Source organism: Amphichorda felina (genome assembly GCF_050947745.1).
Source record: "Amphichorda felina strain 45539 chromosome Unknown scaffold_9, whole genome shotgun sequence".
Classification (NCBI taxonomy): Eukaryota; Fungi; Ascomycota; class Sordariomycetes; order Hypocreales; family Bionectriaceae; genus Amphichorda; species Amphichorda felina.
In genome coordinates this window covers 2,534,316-2,553,208 of record NW_028145041.1, presented here as the reverse complement: position 1 = coordinate 2,553,208, position 18,893 = coordinate 2,534,316, and the positions used below count along the sequence as shown (strand labels likewise).

The 18,893-nt window shown below is 58.5% G+C and overlaps 6 protein-coding genes across 6 annotated transcripts; 3 read left to right on the top strand and 3 right to left on the bottom strand.

Moving 5' to 3' along the window:
* Window positions 1-857: 857 nt before the first annotated feature.
* CLB4 (cyclin-like protein) lies at window positions 858-2,969 on the top strand (the record flags this gene model as incomplete). The annotated part of the gene is made up of 4 exons (XM_083198726.1): window positions 858-869; window positions 966-2,084; window positions 2,141-2,680; window positions 2,730-2,969. The coding sequence occupies 4 exons, from the start codon at window positions 858-860 to the stop codon at window positions 2,967-2,969; spliced, it is 1,911 nt and encodes a 636-aa protein (XP_083046461.1).
* Window positions 2,970-4,860: 1,891 nt separating this feature from the next.
* AGC1 (citrin domain-containing protein) lies at window positions 4,861-7,173 on the top strand (the record flags this gene model as incomplete). The annotated part of the gene is made up of 3 exons (XM_083198725.1): window positions 4,861-5,049; window positions 5,137-6,321; window positions 6,415-7,173. The coding sequence occupies 3 exons, from the start codon at window positions 4,861-4,863 to the stop codon at window positions 7,171-7,173; spliced, it is 2,133 nt and encodes a 710-aa protein (XP_083046460.1).
* A 1,223-nt stretch (window positions 7,174-8,396) lies between these two features.
* Window positions 8,397-9,364, top strand: ACO1O0_009375 (cystinosin-like protein ERS1; the record flags this gene model as incomplete). Its single annotated transcript, XM_083198724.1, has 2 exons — window positions 8,397-8,544; window positions 8,625-9,364. 2 exons carry the CDS (start codon window positions 8,397-8,399, stop codon window positions 9,362-9,364), a joined length of 888 nt encoding a protein of 295 aa, XP_083046459.1.
* Window positions 9,365-9,589: 225 nt separating this feature from the next.
* ACO1O0_009374 (uncharacterized protein) lies at window positions 9,590-10,195 on the bottom strand (the record flags this gene model as incomplete). Its single annotated transcript, XM_083198723.1, has 1 exon — window positions 9,590-10,195. The coding sequence occupies one exon, from the start codon at window positions 10,193-10,195 to the stop codon at window positions 9,590-9,592; it is 606 nt and encodes a 201-aa protein (XP_083046458.1).
* A 1,087-nt stretch (window positions 10,196-11,282) lies between these two features.
* Window positions 11,283-14,274, bottom strand: LEU5_2 (leucine--tRNA ligase NAM2; the record flags this gene model as incomplete). The annotated part of the gene is made up of 2 exons (XM_083198722.1): window positions 11,283-13,694; window positions 13,762-14,274. 2 exons carry the CDS (start codon window positions 14,272-14,274, stop codon window positions 11,283-11,285), a joined length of 2,925 nt encoding a protein of 974 aa, XP_083046457.1.
* Window positions 14,275-14,643: 369 nt separating this feature from the next.
* Window positions 14,644-16,742, bottom strand: ACO1O0_009372 (uncharacterized protein; the record flags this gene model as incomplete). Its single annotated transcript, XM_083198721.1, has 4 exons — window positions 14,644-14,821; window positions 14,872-15,266; window positions 15,324-15,956; window positions 16,023-16,742. 4 exons carry the CDS (start codon window positions 16,740-16,742, stop codon window positions 14,644-14,646), a joined length of 1,926 nt encoding a protein of 641 aa, XP_083046456.1.
* Window positions 16,743-18,893: the final 2,151 nt, after the last annotated feature.

Below are 18,893 nucleotides of genomic sequence, written 5' to 3'. Positions count from 1 at the left end.
ACACTCCTTGATGTTTTAAGTAACTCCGTCAGCTTTATCTAGAATCGATATAGACCCGACTGCCTGACAGTTGAGGTTGCAGAGCCGCTACGCTACCAGCCATTAGTGCGTGCATTGCAGTGTCTTTAATCGTCATCGCCGTGACGACGGGCCATCAGCGCAGGTGCCGCTGCGGGATCCGTGCGCACATGCCGTTCATTTATGCAAGCCACAAGCTTGCACCAAATCGCCAGTGGTGCCAAGACGTTGTGCTGTTATTAATGCATCGACATAAACAAATAAACACCCGCAACCAGTTCACCAACCCTTCATCTTAAACCCTTATTATGAACCACGGAAGCTAGGAAGCTCCCCCGGCGGTAGGCATTGGCACTGCGACAGCTCGACCCCAGCTGGCAATTTGCAACCCCATGTTTTTATTTCCCTCCTCCTGTTTGATGCCGACCAGCACAGCTCTCTGTCCTCATCTCGTCTAGCTGCCTCGACCAGCACTCAGGCCACGCTTCAAGTCCTCGAATCTTAAAATTTTGAGCAGGTCTGCCCTTCGGCCATACACTTCCTGGCGAGGCGCGAACCTGCAATCTGGAACTTTATTTCCACCCACGCACCAACCTCTTCCTTCCCCATTTCGGGGTATCCCTTCCCAGGATTCAGGTTCAACCGCGACCCTGACGCCAACCACCCACGTCCAAACACGGCCACCCAGACAGGCCACCCGACGATTCATGATATTTTCACGCGATAGGAGGTCCTGAAGTCCCGTCGGACTTGAGCATTGACTTTATTTCGAGCCAAGTCGCGTCGTAGCCTGCAGGATCAACCAATATCCATACGCGCCCCAGATATCTCTGCCCACAATGGATGCTCGGGTAAGTCGATTGGATCTCTTTCTTGCAATGCCCAGCTTCCTCTCAACATATAACGTGTATTTTCGAACAATATTCCTAACTTCTTCACAACAACAGCCCCACCGCCCTCGCGACGAGAACGCGAGGCCTGCACTCGGTCACCGCCACAAATCGACCGGGAACATGGCGCTCGCGGCAGCGAACCCGCCCACAGCCAGCATGCGAGGCCCTGCGAAACGCGCTACCTTCGAGGACGTCACAAACATGTCGAAGCAACATGCAGGAGGACGGGATGTTGCAAAGATCCACAAGGCCCAATCTGTGTGTCACCTCAGCCATGCCAGGCCACCGACCAACTTTGGCAAGGAGAATGTCGTCCTCCAAGGGAAAGATTCCTTGGCTCTTGCCCGTCCTGCACGGAAGACCCGTGCTCTGGTCAACAACAATCCCGTTGCTCGCGAGTCCCGGTCGACACAACAGGAGACAAGGGTGGAAAAGATTCCTCGCGAGTCAACCGTGAATGCCTCCCAACCAAACACGGAGGCGGCCCTGAGAGAAGAGTCGCGGGTCCCCGAGCCTGAGGAGCCGATAATCTCTCAGGGAGCTCTCACTGCGCCACCCCTTCAGCCCCGGCACCACAAGAGCCAGCCTCAACTCAAGCAGCAACAGCCTACTCTGCGCAGAACGCAGAGTCGGCAGCTCGAGAGGCCCCAGCAGCCGGAGATAGTACGGCCCTCGCACGAGGTGCTGGAACCTGTCATTGTTGACGATATTCCTCTGCCGCATTCTGACCAATCTCTCGACTCTTATGATGCACTTGACGTGGCCCACTACGAGTCACTCATCGAGTCGGTCATCTGCGAAGAGCCCCAGGTGGATCTTGCTGCAAGATTACCCGAGATCTCGGAAGAGTCTGCCGTCGTCCCTGTCAACTTCCGCGATGGGCCCACGCCCGGGTTATCGGAGCCAGAGGAGTACTGGGAAGGGGAAGACGAGGAATATGATGATCAAGGTTACACGACGGCACATTCTATCCCGTCCCGCGATGTGACAACTAGCGGTGTTACAACTGTTCTTCAACCCAAGGCTACCGAACGTGTACTCCATGAACTGGAGGAGGCCAGGTTAACGGTCGAGGCCACGCGTTTGCAAGAGGACGTCGAGGAGGAGTACTGGGATGTCAGCATGGTGGCCGAGTATAGCGAGGAGATCTTCGAGTATCTACGCGAGATGGAGGTACGTTTGGACATTGATGTTCGTCGCAATTCCACGCTAATTGGTTTGTTCTTTAGGTCAAGATGCTGCCGAACCCACACTACATGGAAACCCAGTCTGAGATCCAATGGTCCATGCGGTCCGTTCTGATGGAATGGCTGGTCCAAGTCCACAGTCGATTCCAACTTCTCCCCGAGACGCTCTTCCTGACAGTCAACTACGTCGACCGCTTCCTGTCCTACAAGGTCGTTTCGATCGGCAAGCTTCAGCTTGTGGGCGCGACTGCGATACTCGTCGCCTCGAAATACGAAGAGATCAATTGCCCGTCCCTACAGGAAATTGTCTACATGGTAGACGGAGGATACACGGCTGATGAGATCCTCAAAGCGGAACGTTTTATGCTTAGCATGCTGGGCTTCGAGCTTGGATGGCCGGGACCGATGAGCTTCTTGAGGCGTGTTAGCAAGGCGGACGACTATGACCTAGACACTCGCACGCTGGCCAAGTACTTCCTCGAACTGACCATTATGGATGAGCGGTTCGTCGCATCACCGCCCAGCTTCCTGGCAGCTGGCGCCCACTGTCTGTCACGCCTAATCCTAAACAAGGGTCCCTGGGTAAGTCGTACCATATTTCTCTGACACGCACACCACTGACGCCCTACAGACCCAGCACCATGTTCACTACTCAGGCTACACATGGAGCCAGCTCAAGACGCTCGTCGCCATGATGCTTGAGTGCTGTCAAAATCCGGAGGAGCACCACCAAGTCATTTTTGACAAGTACGCCGACAAGAAGTTCAAGCATGCATCACAGGTTGTCCAGGGAGCGCTGGACGTGGGGTTCACGCTGTCCTCCCACCAGAACTACAACGTCCAGGCCAGCTCACGACCGCTTTACTGCTGAAGAACGGCGTCGACCTCGCCAACTGGGTCCTTCTTACCCAGGCATGCATGATCACAGCATTGCCTTTTTGCACAACCACTCTCCTGATTATTTGGATTGTACGAGTTTTTGGCTCCTGGCCAGGATCCGCGTTGTCCTCGGCCAGCCGGCTAGATGCGACGCTGGCTTTCTTTCAGGACCTGTGGTTAGAACCCCTGTCGGAAACCACATGACATAAATGCTGCCTTTGCCCCCCCCCACGACCAAGCGGCACAACTAATAATACCTGGCTCTATGCATCCTGAGGCTGCGGTCTTGCGGCTTTGATGATACCGATGACTTGATGACTTTTGACGACATTCCGGGCCACCGCACTGTGGTATCTGCTTTTTTTTTCTGCTTATCGGAGGCGCCGACGTCCTGCTGTAGAGAGACGGGGCAACTAGTTACCACCTACTTACACAACAAGAGGGGTGGAGGCGAGAGGTATAGATAGTATTGCCCAGATTCGGAATCCGGGGTGGCCATGGCCTGAGAAACCTCTGGACATTGTATGGAATAATCTCGCTGAGCCTTTATGGCGTTGCATTTTCTTTGTTGTCTTTTCTTTTAGAACTTTGCAAGGCATGGACATTGCGATGGCGTTAGGGGTATTATAATCAGGCCAGAATAGACGAGGTGATACTTCGTGATCATCCCAGGTCGTATTGTAATTGTGGAGGTATCGTGACTACAAGTATTGAAGTACTATTACCTAGTGCGTACCGGGTATCATTAGGAGATGAGCCTGTTAGTCACCGCTACGATGGTTGCGGGTGAAGGATCGGGAACCGAAGCCGGGTGAAGACGCAATCCCGAACCAGCACCGGGAAATTCCCGATGACCGGCGGTTTGGGAGAGTCACCGGGCCAGACAGCTGGCTTGTGATAGGCGCGGATTCGACGGTGACCGAGGCACCTGCATGGTGCATATGTACGAATGCAACCCAGTAATCGCATTCAACCGGATGTTGAGGCGCTGTGCAGAAAGGCCATATGCCATATGGCATGTAGTTGAGTGCATTTGACTGGCCAGGGGCACGAATTCCAACCAGCTAAGGGAACAAACTTTGTCCCTGAATGACTCAACGCGCCATGCCTTTTAACTTTGTCGACTTTGGCATTGTTGAGCGACCGGCGCACGTGGAATTGCCGAGCTGCCCCTGACTAAGATGGTGGAGAAACGTATGTCCGGGCAAACCCGCTATCTGACGGGCGCCTCAGAGAGGAGTCGAGGACCGGGAGAGTCGCAGGTCTGCAGACCGCTCACTGCCCTAGCCCAGCCCCCCAGTGGGCCAGTGGCCCAGTGGGCCAGTGGCCCAGTGGCCCAGTGCAGTGGCCAACTGGCTTGTTGGCAAACAGCTAGGTAGGCAGCCTGTCAGCCAACAGATGGAAGACGCCAGCCAGTCCAGTCTTTTGTCCCCCGGCCGAACTAGGAGACGGGCCCTCCTCGCTGTCCATTTTTCTCCGGCCCAGCTCTCACCAAAGTGGAACGCTCGGACTCTAGAGCAGGATCCTTAATTGACTCAACATCTAGCCCACGCGGAACCCCAGGATCTGGGCTTCTCCATTCTGCGATAACGGGGGCCATTGACTCTAATATTTTTCTGTGCCCTTTGCGACCCTGTCCCGAGGCTCCTCGCACGTTGCGTGTTTCCAGGCTCCGACAAAGGCAGTCGACGTCGTCGACTCTTTTTTTTTTTTACGTGTACGCACGCCTGCAGATCCATCTGCTGGTCACCACCCCCCGACCGACGACGCCCATCCTAGCGGTTCGCCCCCTGCTTAACGGGACGCTTGACGAAACGAAGCTCTCCCGATTCAATTGGATGCCAGACTTGCACGTCTACGATTAGCATCGAGCGAGATACACCATGGCGCAGATAACGGCCGTCAAGGAGGCTGTCAAGGACAGCCTCGTGGGCACCGAGGAGACTCTGCCAATGTCGGCCCACACGAGGGCGCGTTTCCTGGGAAATGCCATCAAGGACCCCGAGACGGGCGAATTGTACATGGGGCCCGACGAGTTCATCAATGCTGTCGCTCCCAAGAGCGAGGACTACGTGAGTGTTTGACCCATCCATTGCGCGGTGACGTGGCCCTGAACTGGAGTGACCTGGTGCGTGCTGACAGAAGACCTACCCAAACAGCACAAGATCAAGCGCGAGCAGTACTCGATCCTGTTCCGCGTCGCCGACAGGAAGAACACCGGGCGCGTCACCGTGGCAGACTGGGCCGTCTTCGAGAACCTGCTGTTGAAGCCCGACTCCGAGTACGAGATCGCGTTCCGCCTCTTCGACGTGGACCGCACGGGCAACGTGCGCTACGACGACTTCCGCAAGCTGTACGAGCTCAACAAGGGCCCCGAGAGCATCCCCTTTGACTGGGACTGCGAGTGGGCCAAGCTGTACATTGGCAGCCGCAAGAAGCGCCACAACCTCGACTACCCGCAGTTCTCGCAGATGCTGCGCGGCCTGCAGGGCGAGCGCATCCGCCAGGCCTTCCAGCTCTTCGACAAGGACGGCGACGGCTACATCGAGCCCGAGGACTTTGAGCGCATCATTGTCGAGACGGCCAAGCACAAGCTGTCCGACCACCTGCTCGAGAACCTGCACACGCTGTGCAACATCTCCAAGGGCAGCAAGATCTCGTACGCCAACGTCCGCGCCTTCCAGAACATGATCAAGGAGATGGACCTGGTGGAGCTCATTGTGCGCCGCGCCGTCTCCCGCTCCACCGACGGCATGATCACCAGCTCCGAGTTCCTCAACGAGGCCGCCAAGGTCACGCGCTTCTGCCTCTTCACCCCGATGGAGGCCGACATCCTCTTCCACTTTGCCGGCCTCGACAAGCCCTCCGGCCGCCTGGGCCTCAGCGACTTCGCCAAGGTCCTCGACCCCTCGTGGCGCAACCCGATATACGACGCCGACGAGCTGGCCGCCGACGCCCTGGCCCGGTCCAAGGGCGGCGCCCTCCTGCGCGGCTTCCTCGAGTCGGCGTACAACTTTGGCCTCGGCAGTCTGGCGGGCGCCTTTGGCGCCTTCATGGTGTACCCAATCGACCTGGTCAAGACGCGCCTGCAGAACCAGCGCGGCGCGCAGCCGGGCCAGCGCCTGTACAAGAACTCGATCGATTGCTTCCAGAAGGTGATCCGCAACGAGGGCTTCCGCGGCCTGTACTCGGGCGTGCTGCCCCAGCTGGTCGGCGTGGCTCCCGAGAAGGCCATCAAGCTGACGGTCAACGACCTGGTGCGCGGGCGCCTGACGGACAAGTCGGGCAAGATCACCCTGCCGTCCGAGATCTTTGCCGGCGGTATGGCGGGTGCCTGCCAAGTTGTAAGTTGCTCTTCCTCGTCCCCCCTAGCCCATCCATTCCACATATCCATCCCACCCAGTACTATAAAGTTGCTGACCCCGGTGCGCGCGCAGGTCTTCACCAACCCCCTCGAGATTGTCAAGATCCGGCTGCAGGTGCAGGGCGAGATCGCCAAGACGGTGGACGGGACGCCGAAGCGGTCGGCCATGTGGATCGTGCGCAACCTGGGCCTCGTGGGTCTGTACAAGGGCGCGTCGGCGTGCCTGCTGCGCGACGTGCCGTTCTCGGCCATCTACTTCCCGACGTACAGCCACCTGAAGCGCGACTTCTTCGGCGAGTCGCCGACCAAGAAGCTGGGCATCCTGCAGCTCCTGACGGCGGGCGCCATCGCGGGCATGCCGGCCGCGTACCTGACGACGCCGTGCGACGTGATCAAGACGCGCCTGCAGGTCGAGGCGCGCAAGGGCGAGGCGCAGTACACGGGGCTGCGGCACGCGGCCAAGACCATCTGGAAGGAGGAAGGGTTCACGGCCTTCTTCAAGGGCGGGCCGGCGCGCATCTTCCGGTCGTCGCCGCAGTTCGGCTTCACGCTGGCGGCGTACGAGGTGCTGCAGACGATGCTCCCCATGCCGGGCAGCAGCAGCCCCAGGAAGGAGATGGCCGAGACGCACGTCGGGGTCGCGGGCGCGGGCGCCGTGGCGCAGGTCAAGGGCGGCAGCCTGGACACGAGCCCCTTTGCGCGCAGCCGCAACGCGCTCAAGGTGATCCTGGACCTGGACGAGGAGTTTGGCAAGATCAAGGTGCCCAACGAGAAGGGCTGGCGGTCGCTGCCCAAGGCCATGGGCGGCGGCGGCGGCGGCAGCGCGGTATAAATCGCATCGCATCGCATCGCATCGCACCGAGCCGAGCCGAGCCAAGCCAAGCTTTGCGCCCCCTTTTCAGCTTATGCTTTCCCCAGTATCCTGGAGGTGGGTTCCTAGAGGCCCTTTTCAAGTGTTTTATAGGCGTCTGCCCTCTCCTCGGCTATATGGAATGAGTTGCGCGCGGCGGCGGGGGGAGGGGGGGGGTGGAAATGATGGTGATTTTTTGGGGGGCCGGTCATAACCGGGGCTCCATGGCTCGGCCGGCAAACGACTCTCGGGATTTACATCTGGTAGCCGGGTCAAGGGAAGTGGTATTATCTCTCTGACCATGTAAAACCTGCATGAGAAATGGCGTTTTGGGGAATTTCCCTTTTCTGTGTTTTTATTCTATTTTCTCTTACTGCTCATATTTTTGTCAGCTCCTTTTTTATTTGGCATCTGGCGCTGCTTTTCCGTCCTTTTTGTTTGTGTTTTTTTTAAAAAAAAATTAGTATCTTCCCTTTGTCCTGACCACGATGGAGTAAGAAGACACGACGCGCCTCCTAGCCGGGCGACCTTGGACGCTCTTTGGGGGACGAACGAGGTACTACGGCCAAAGAAAGGGTGGGAGTAGTGTCGTGATGAATTGGAGAAGGATGGATGATATGACAAGCTGGGGGAGTAGTGGGTGAGCGGGGGGTTGTGTTTGGGGGAGGGACGCTACACATAGAGCAGTTTCTAGACAAGACCAAGAATAGAGGGCTGTTTTCCACGAGACCATTGGTTCTGGTGCCTGCTGCTGTACTAAGTAGACTCGTTGTAGTGATGTGAGCGATGGCGTGATATCAAGGTGGATGAGGTGATGCATCTGCAATGACCAGCTCTGAACAGTCGTACCAACTCGCCAGAGCTGTCCAGCGTGCAATTGATGAATCATAGCTAATATCCTATCAGTGCAAGAGCTCCTATCGACGGGTATCACGCGGCTAAACGCTATAAAAGATGAACTACGTGCAAATAGAGTTTGAGCCATCCACGGAGCAGATGGAGGGTGCCGCGCGGGGCTATAGGGTAGCCAGACGGCGCCCCACGGGGGATGGACGGAAACGGTTCCGGAGATCCGCGCTGCTCTTGCATCTCTATATGTGATACTCTATCACCTCCCCCCAACTCTGTGTCTCCTTGCATCACCATCCACCATCGCCCCTTGCCTCACTGACGCCGCCGCCGCCGCCGCCGCCCCGACGCGCGCAATGGGCTTCCTCCCCATCCTATCCGCCATCTTCGGCTGGGTCTACTTCTTCTGCTGGAGCCTGTCCTTCTACCCGCAGGGCATGCTCAACTATCGCCGGCAGTCCACCTCGGGCACGACCGTCGACTTTCCCCTGCTCAACGTCCTGGGTGCGCGCGCACACACACACCCCCTCCCTGACTCCAATGCTAGAACACGGCGCTGACAAGATGTGAAACAAAATCAACAGGCTTCGCCGCCTACTTCGCCTCCAACCTCGCCTTCTACGCCTCCCCCACCGTCCGCGCCCAGTACGCCGCCCGCCACGCCGGCCTCACCCCGACCGTCCAGCTCAACGACCTCACCTTTGCGCTGCACGGCCTCGTCGTCAGCATCGTCGTCACGTCGCAGTACCTCCTCGCGCGGCCGCTGTGGGGGTTCGCGCCCAGCCACGGCGCGCGGCCCAGCCGGGCCGTCCTGGGCATCAGCGCGGGCTGCGTGGCCGGCGTGGCGCTCGTGTGCCTCATCGTGGCCGGGGGGGACGACGCGGCCTCCGGCGGGGGGCATGCTGATCCCGCCATGGGGTGGTGCGCGCTGGACGTGGTGTACGCGGCCGGGTACGTCAAGGTGGTGGTGACGCTGGTCAAGTACACGCCGCAGCTGCTGGCCAACTGGCGCAACGGCAGCACGCGCGGCTGGAGCATCTGGCAGATCCTGCTCGACTACGCGGGAGGGGTGCTGAGCATCGCGCAGCAGGGCGTCGACAGCTACCTGCAGCGCGACTGGAGCGGGATCACGGGGAACCCCGTCAAGTTCGCCCTGGGCAACGCGAGCCTGGTGTACGACGTGCTGTTTATGGTGCAGCACTATGTGCTGTACCCGGGGAAGGACAAGGATGGTGGGGAGGAGGAAGAGGAGGAGGAGGAGGAGGAGGAGGGACAGCGGGGAGAGGGGGAGAGGAGGAGGTTGATAGGGGACGAGGAGAGGTAGCATGTGGTTCTCTTGGTCCTTTGTGCCACTTGTAAATACATGGTGGTAGATGCACATTGTATGGTGGGTCTATTCGTAAATACACATATCGTACATGAGTGATGGAGGGAGTATTTCGTCTCTGAACAGGGAAAAAAGAGTAATCGTAAACATCCCATCATGAACATGGAAATAGTCGTTGAAAAAAAAAACACCCCATCCCATCATCATCATCATCATCCATCATCACGAGCTCTTAACCCTAGTCACATCCGTCGCAACCGCGCCCGTGGCAGCGGTGCCGTTACGCATGCCAACACCCAGGACGACGCCGGCCCTGACGAGCCCCATGGCCCACAGGATGCCAAAGTTGAGCCAGTCGTCGACTCGCCAGGCCGAGACGTCGGCGCTGCTGCGCCAGCCGCCGTACTCGCGGACGCTGGCGAGGATGTGCAGGGCGTCGGAGAGGAGCATGCCGGCGCACATGCAGCGCCACAGGCGGGCATCGCGGCGGGCGACGCGCAGGACGACGGCCAGGTTGAAGGCGAAGACGAGCTGCATGATGCCCAGCATGTCGGTGAGGATGCGGACCGAGGCGAGGGGGTCGGCGGTGGCGGAGGAGGAGGTGGTGGTGCCGTCATCGGAGGGGAGTGTGGAGGCAGAGGAGGAGAAGGATGAGACATTGGAGCAGGAGGAGGAGGGGGAGGAGGAGGGCAGCGGGTGGTTGGGCGACACGGCGTTGAGGAAGCGCGAGGGCGAGCGCAGCAGCAGATAGGCGCCGTTGAGGGCGCAGATGGGCTCGATGTAGAGCAGGGTGAGGCGGTAGAGGAGCGGGACGGGGTCGGGCGCCATGGTGGATGGTGGTGGTGGTGATATCCGCGGCGACGATGATGGTGATGGTCGGCTCCAGATATGGCAATGGCGATACTAGTATATCTATGCCGGAGCGAGAGCGAGGTCAAGGGTCGATGGAGCACGCCGCCGTCATGATGCCCAGGGACGACTGCGATAACTCATGTATAAGTATGTGGGAGTATGTAGAAGGAGAGCGGTGGACAGGCAGACAGCAGTCAAGACACGAGACCAGAGTCGAGCCAACACGCTTGCGCTGGTAGCCGTCGAGTTGGACACCGGCGTCCCTTAATACAACCTACTACTCCGTACGTACTCCGTACTCGTACTGCTACACCACGTACCCGTGTCCCTCAGCACGCAATATGCGTACCTCCACAAGCCCATGCCCTTACAACCCTCGAGCAGGGCCAAGCCACCCGCAGTTCTGCACCCACACTGTTGGAGCCGGCTCTGCAGCGTGGTTGGCGGGAGGCAGCACGCACACGAATCCGATGCAGAATGGCAGAATGGCAGAAAACGGCAGATTTCCTCAGATTCCCTGAGCGGCCGACGGAGTCGCGGAGTTGCGGAGAGGGTCCTCATTTCTTGCAGGCGGCCGCCCCTTGGCCGCCCCTTGGCCGACCCCATCGCCATGCAGCCCAACAAGAGATGCCCAGCAGCCCGGCAGCCCATCATGGATGGATTCATGACCTAGCAAATGCCATGTCACTCGACCCTGCCCACTGGCCACTTGGGCCGTTGCGGATCCCCGTCGCCGACCTCTTGCCCTCCTGGAGGCTTGAGACTGGCATGAACTGGCAGAAGCTGGCAGCAACTTGCACAAGCTTGACAGGATACGGGGTCCCCTCGGCAACTTCCGACCCATTATCTATCGTCTACGAGTACGGATATCCGTAGTAGTATCCGTAGACCCTGTACGTAGTACGTACATGTCGGCCGCCCTCTAATCCCGTAGCCCCCATCCTTATCCCCGTCCCCATCCATCCCCGTCCATCCCCGTCCCCCGTCCCATCCCGATACTCGTACATACATACTCCGTACATCGTACAACCAATGATACACTGGTGCTACACGCACCCGACTACTACAGCACAAAGTTGATCGTCCGTCCCCCCCGTACCGCAATCGCCCGCCTGGCCGCCCGCACATCAAACGTGCCTTCCGCGCCGCCTCCTCCGAACCGTGCCCGGCCCTCCTCCGTCTTCAGGATCTCCTCCGTGAGCCACCGAGCCAGCTCCTCGCCCTCCATCCCCGCCGGCGCCGGAGCCACCTGCACCACGCCCCGGACCTTGCCGTTGACCTGCACCGCGCACCCCTGCTGCCGCGGTCGCATCAGCTCCTCGCTGCCGTCTGCCTCCGGGAACCGCCCGTCAAACACCGACCGCCCCTCCTCCGACTCTGTCGGGTGCAGCATCGCCCAGCACTCCTCCGCGAACGCCGGCGCAATCGGCGCCACCATCCGCACCATCGCGCTGGCCGCCTCCTTCTTGATCGTGCTGCTCGCCCCGCGGTTCTCCCCCACCGTGTTGGTCAGGCTCATCAGGTCCGACACCACCGTGTTGAGCGAGTAGATGTCGTCGTACGACCGCGACACCGACCCGATCGTCCGCTGCACGTCCCGCCAGATGGCTGCGTCTGCATCCCACGTGGCCAGCTCGGACCGGCTCATGGTCCCAGCGCGCCCGTGTCCCTGCATGAGGTGCTCCTTGGCCGACGACGACGACGACGACGACGACTGCTGCTGCACACCCGCCGCCAGCCCTGCTGCCTCCGACACCTGTCCGTGCAGCCTCTGCAGCCACCGCGTCACCCCCACAATCTTGGTCTCGTCCCAGTTGAGCACGTCCCCCACCGGAGCCTGGAACAGCATGTGCGCTCTCGTCGAGTCCGCCCCGTACTTGGCGATGAACGTCGTCGGGTCCACCCCGTTGTGCTTCGACTTGGACATCTTCTCGTATGCCACCGTCGCCGGCTTGCCCGTCCCAACCACTCTCGGCGTTGCCGCGCTCGTCACGTCCACCTCATCCGGCTTCAGGAACCGGCCAGTGTCCGGGTCCACGTAAGTCTTGCCGTGCACCATGCCCTGCGTGATCAGACGCGTAAACGGCTCCGCCGACGCCGCCGCCTCCCCCTCGCCGTACTGGGGCAGGACACCCTCAGATGCCAGGAACTTGTAGATGAACCGCGCGTAGAGCAGGTGGAGGATGGCATGCTCCACGCCTCCGATGTAGATGTCCACCGGCAGCGTCTTGGCCGCTTCGGGCGACAGAAGCTGCTTGGCATTGTGCGGGTCCGCGAACCGCGCATAGTACCAGCTCGAGTCGACAAACGTGTCCATGGTATCCGTGTCCCTGCGGGCGGGGCCCTTGCACTTGGGGCACTTCGTGTGGACAAACTCGGGCGACGACTCGAGCGCGTTTCCAGCCTTGCCCGCCTGCCAGTGGCTGTCCACCTCAGGCAGCTTCACGGGGAGCTCCTCGTCCGGCACTGGCACCGTGCCGCACGAGTCGCAGTGCACGATCGGGATGGGTGCGCCCCAGTACCTCTGACGGCTGATGAGCCAGTCGCGCAGCCGCCACTTCTCCACCTGCGTGGCTAGGCTTGCCGCCTCCAGCATCCGGACTATCGTCTCGCCCGCCTCGGCCGATGGCTTGCCCGCAAACGGCCCGCTGTGCTCCGTCATGAGCCCGTGGTCCACATAAGGCTCGTTCTTCATGACCGTCGTCGACTCGTCCTCCGACGCCGCGAGCACCATCCGGACAGGCTGATCCTCATTGTGCTCCCTCCAGAAGGCGTGATCGCGCACATCATGGCCAGGTACGCCCATGACCGCCCCCTCCCCGTAGTCCCCAACCACGTACGACGCCACGTAGACAGGCAGAGACGCCTTGGTAGCTTCAGGCGTGGCTTCGTGGAACGCCAGCGGGTTGATGGCCCGTAGGCTCGGCAGCAGGTAGCCCACCTTGGAATCCGGCGGCAGCCCGGGGAGCGTGTCGCGGAATGCCGCCAGCTCGGGATCCGACTTGGCCAGCTCCATCACGATGGGATGCGTCGAGGACAGCGCCACGTACTGCACTCCAAACAGAGTATCCGGCCGCGTGGTAAACACCTCAATCGCTGCGCCGATGTCGTGGCCCAGCGCCATCACGGGGAACTTGATCTTGGCCCCCTTGGACCGCCCCAGCCAATTCCTCTGCTGCACCAGCACGCGCTCCGGCCACGCACCATCCTTGGCCAGCGCATCCAGGTCCTCCAGCAGCGCCTCGCGAAACTCGGAGGTGCGGAAGAACCACTGCTTCAGCTTGCGCTTCTCCACCTTGGCCCCGGACCGCCACGACAGCCCGTTCGCATCCACCTGCTCGTTTGCCACCACCGTCTTGTCCACCGGATCGTAGTTGACCTCGGCCTCGGCCTGGTACGCCAGCCCGCGCTCATGTAGCATGAGGAACAGCTTCTGCGTATGCTTGTAGAATTCGGGGTCGCACGTCGTCAGTTCCTGTCTCCCACGTCAGTACTCGCCACACAACGCCTCCCCTCCCCAAGCTTCCCATGAGAAAACCTACGCGATCCCAGTTCCAGCTGCCATTCATGCACTCCAGCTGCTCCTTCATCCTCGCAATGTTGCTCCTCGTCCACGTCTCCGGAGGCATACCCCTCTCTAGCGCCGCATTCTCCGCCGGCAGCCCAAAGGCATCCCAACCCATCGGCAGCACCACGTCATCGCCCTTGAGTCTGCGGTACCGAGCTACGATGTCGGCAATGGCGTACACCCGTAGATGGCCCAGGTGCAGAGTCCCCGACGGGTAGGGAAACATGGGCAGCACATACTTGGTGTCCTTCCGCTCTGTCCCGGGACCGCCGGCGCCCGCATTCTCCTTCTCCTTCTCATGCTGCTTCCACTTGTATCGCCACTTATCGTCTAGGGCGTTGAAGTCGAGCGCCGCGTACCATCGTCTTGAATAGCAGCCCCACGGCGTCGGAACTGTCGCGAGTCTCGGTGACGGTCGTGCAAGCTTTGCCGACACAGCACGGTAGGCCGCGCTACGGGCTATGTTTCGTCCTTGTAGGAGCTGCATTTGGGAGGTCTATCGTATCATGTCGCAATGTCGGCTTTTGGAGATGGAGAATTGCCAATTCTTTGTCAATTGTTAGGAGTCAATCAACCAGGTGACGGTCGTCAAAAGATGCTTGGGGAGCTTTGACCACCTTCCCTGGGTCCTGGACGGGCTATTCCACTTTGACCCTAGCGTCAGTGCTGCTATAACAACGGCACTTGAAGGAAACAGTACGGCTGACACCGAGATATCTACAAAGCATTGCCCGAAACCTTCAGAGAAATGAAATGTGGTATGTTCATCTAAGGGGATGACTGGTATCATCAAATATGTACAGAAAGATTATCCAAATAACACATGTTTACAGAAGTATATCAAGCACATGCCGCATTATCGACTCCTCGTGCGGTGCACCTCCTCGTCTGCCTCCTTGTCGTAGGCATCGTGGCGTCTCCGGACATCATCGTGGTCGTCGACGCGATCTGTCATCAACAGTCCGTAAGACGTTTCTGAATGAGCCTGCGACGACTTTCGCGCTCTCCGACGACGGGCCCAGAAAACCAAGCCACTAGATTCAAGTTAGCCTCAAAGTAGCCATTTTATGCTCTTGTTTCTTACATTACTGCCCCCACGCAAATGACAAACCCGCCAAAAACGCCCCCAGCAGCAACAGGAGACTTCAGAGAGCTCGTTACTGTATTTCTGGAGGGATCCGTGCCAGCTGGGCCCGTCGGTACCGACACCACCACCGCACTTGAGGAGGGTACCCCTGGGATACTCTTGGACCCTGCGAGGGTGACCTCGGTGATATTGTAATCGAGATTAATGAGTTTCCGGGACGAAGTATCAACGGCCGGGGTAGACCCAATAATACGCCCCTCAGAATCGAGGGCAGCGATGCGGGCGTAATGGAGATAGTTGTCGAACTTGAACTGGGTCTCGAACCCATTCCTAGGGGACTGAGCCGCAACCTTGTCGGCGCCGTTAAGATCAGTTGTATTGTCAGACATCAACTGTGATATATCAGTCAGCAGTTCATTTCAAAATCTCCTTTTCCTCAGGTGTCTTACCAGAACCCATTTGTCAACCTTGGTGGCCCCATTCCAAGAGACATGGATGGCGCGACCCGTCTCATCGGGGCTGCACGAAATGTTGGGGCCCCAGGACGGGTTGCCCTCCCAGTCACCCTTCCAAATACGGTAGGTAATGACATCAAAGATTCCGTGATCCATGTGTCTCACGCGACCGCGTTGGATGTCCATAGCCAGCTCGCCGTCGGCCGTGTACTCGGTGTACATGGGGTTCTGCCCCCAAGCAACTGCAATGTTGCCATTGGGAGTCCTCTGAACACCACCACGGGAAGCGCTGATGAGGCTCTGGGGATGATACCACTCGTTGACCATCCAGACGGTCTTCTTAACAGGGTCATACTCCACTTCGAGGCCTCGCGAGCACGCGCCTCCCTCACCTTCGCAGAAGCCGTTTTTGGCAGCCCTGTGGTTGTCAAAGAGCGTGAAACGATTCTTTCCGGAGACGCGAGCCTCATGCTGGAAGGCAAACTTGGCGGTCCCATTACCCTCGGTGATGTCCGTGAACATGTTCTTCTTTCCCCACATAACCCAAAGCACCTCCTTTGTCTTGCCGTCGATCATGATGACGGTGCTCAGCTGACGGTAGCTGACGAGATAGTTTCCTTCGGGAGTCTATAGATTGGATTCAGGTCAGTAAACTTCCCCTCGGGGTCCTATTAGTAGGCGCTGAAGACAAACCTTCTCTACAGCATTCATATGGCAGTAGTCCCAGACATCCTCGTTGTGGAAGGACCAAACACTGTCTTCCGGCTTGAAGTAGTCGCTGGTGGCCCATTGAAATAGTACCTCGCCAGTGTCAGGCTCAATCTCCTGGATGGTGCAGTCGGCAATCTTGCCCTCCGTGGAGCCGCCGACCTTGGATAGGTCGGCGGTGCGGGCAGGGCAGAGAAACATGAGGATTGTGCCATTGGCCGTGAGCATGGCCTCGTGAGAATCGGGGGTGACGCCCTGGAGTTCACCGCGTCCATCGTAGACGTATAGTTGGTCGTAGCTCTCGTCGTAGATACGGACGCGGCCGTCCGAGTAGGTGGACATGACGCGCTGGCCCCTAAAGTCCCAGGTACGGGCCGTCTGGGCGAGGCCATTGTAGTTCTGATCAGCCCAGATCAAGCTCAGGTCCTTGGAGGAGTAGATACTGGGGCCCCATTTACCATATTTGCCTGCCATGAACATATAGGGGCTGTCAGTATCGATCTTTTCGGGGTCCCAGTAGTTGACTTGGTAGACGGCTGCCTTGATGTTGGGAGCGGAGTGGAAGCCCTGAATGGGGACTTCTCCAAGGTCGCCCTCCTGGTAGGACTCGAGGTTGGTGTGGTAGGGCTTGTCGGCCATTACACGACCAGGGAGGAGAGCGGCCAGCGCGGCGGCGCTGACCGTGGCAGCAGAGAGGAAGCCCATTCTGCGGTATGGTGTTACTGTCAGTCTTCCGGCTAGGTTAGGAAGAAGATGCCAAGACAATTATACAGAAAAAGAGAGAATCAAGGGGCGGGCTGAAGACGGGAGGCTGGGGTCCTCGGAGCCAGAACGATGAAAGAGCCGGAGGCATGGGGCGTAATGGGGTGTTACCTTATTTTCCTGTAAAATGCGTGCAGGGCCATAACTTCCAAACTGGTAGGAGCTGGCAGGGAGTTCCTTCCACAACCCACATGGATGCGGGTAGGATGTGGGGATTGGGGAAGGAACTCGGGGACGACATGCCTCGACAGTAGAATTGAGCAGTGGACTACTCCGAACCGGTGCCTCAGTGCTCTCGTAGCCTTTCATAACCCACGCGTAATTCAACCAAAGCGCGACGCGTTCGTCAAGGCCTCCGCCTCCTCTTGCGCAAGCCTCATGGCCTGGGAGACGCCGCCAACATGCAATTCCCAAGGCCCAGACTTCCAGTGCCGAGCCGTTGGATCGGTAACCCTGCTCCGCGGCGCCCGACCACCCGAAAGACGGCTCGTCGGGGGGGCTCGGCGCAGCGACAATTCTCAGCTGCCTCCCCTGGAAAAGGGGCCTGCCTCGCAAACGCCTAGGTAAGCGAATGAGCTGAAGGACATCCTTTCGCATCATGTTGTTCGGTGGCAAGTAACCACATATCTGGCAACATGAAGGCTGACATCGCACCGCCTACTGAGATAGGAATCATCCAGGAGCGCCCGTCGATGGATCAGCCCCCCAATGCCCACATATATATGTACGGAGGGACCAGTTCCAGTTTTTTCGGTCTTCAACGGCAAGTTTGCTGGCAACGTTTACAGGACAGCTTGACAATCTCGAAGACAGAGTTGCGCAACCGTAGCCCGCGGGCAAGCGAGCTGAAGAGTGATCCAGGAGAAAGCACCCCTCCCCTCAATTCATCAACAATCATCTCTAAGCTGTTTTGGGACAGAGCACCCCCCATCCAGCCAACCAGAATCTGGAGCTGTCACCAACTTCTTTTCACTCAATCTCGTGTGCCCCACCCTTACATAGTAACGGTTTTAGCGCAGAAGCCAAAGAGCCTTGTGTCGTTGCTCGGTTCGTGACACCCTCATAGATTGGAGTCTTACGGCAAGTCATGCACCGATGCACTTCAGAGTCCCGATTGTGATGGGATTTTACATACGGGTGGACATCTCATCTCATCCCTCTCACACAGAGAAAGCATGGATTTCATCGACAGAGCTCAATCCCATCAACACGGTCAAATCTACATTGACAAGTTGAGCACCCTGCGTCAGCCCCTTCAAGCCGGCAGTCCACCCCAGTGACGCGCGGTGGGCGCTTGGTTTTCTTACGGCCACCACTCAGGACGGTAATACTTGCCACAATATTAATGTTGTGAGGACTCGACTGATATTTCGAAGTCCTCCTCTCGCTGTCCACGTGTTGACATATGCATGTAATATTAATACTCGTACGGGCATAACCTGTTCAGCGCCACCAACTCCTCCAGTGAACTCTTTGGGCTTTCTGCCTTCGCATCCACGCCATTTCAATCCTGCTCCTCTGTTGGTAAATGTTGCAAGTGTTTAAGCTTGTGAGATCGTGGTCAGCGCTCCCAGTGCTTGCCTGATGATAAAGCAGCATGCTACAGATTTAGGTAGGCACCTGTATGGAGTAGAGCCTATATCGATAGATCTTATCGATAACCCGTGCCCAACAGCGATGACGGCAATGCGTGGCCCCTGCACTGTGCTGCAATGTAACGATAGCTGTAATCGGACCCCGCCATCTCCAATTGCCCCTCCAGCAAAACTCGACCGCAAAAGGCCTGGACTCTGACTCTTTCGATCTAGGAGACACGGCCATGCAACGGGCATTCCGTTGACAAGCACCCCGAACCCCAGACACAAGGAGTAGAACTCATACAGTCCTTGACTTGACACGGAGCGCAATCTTCCCCGACTTCGCCTCCCCCACGTCATGCGCGTTTGTTGGTCAATTTGAACAGAGACCATTCCGACATCGCTTCCCCACAGACAAACAGTCAACGAGCCCCATTGCGGTCCAAGTCAGCTTTATCCCATCACAGCAGCCTCCCCTCTATCTGATTATTTCCGAATTCTTCGAGTCCGCGAGCGA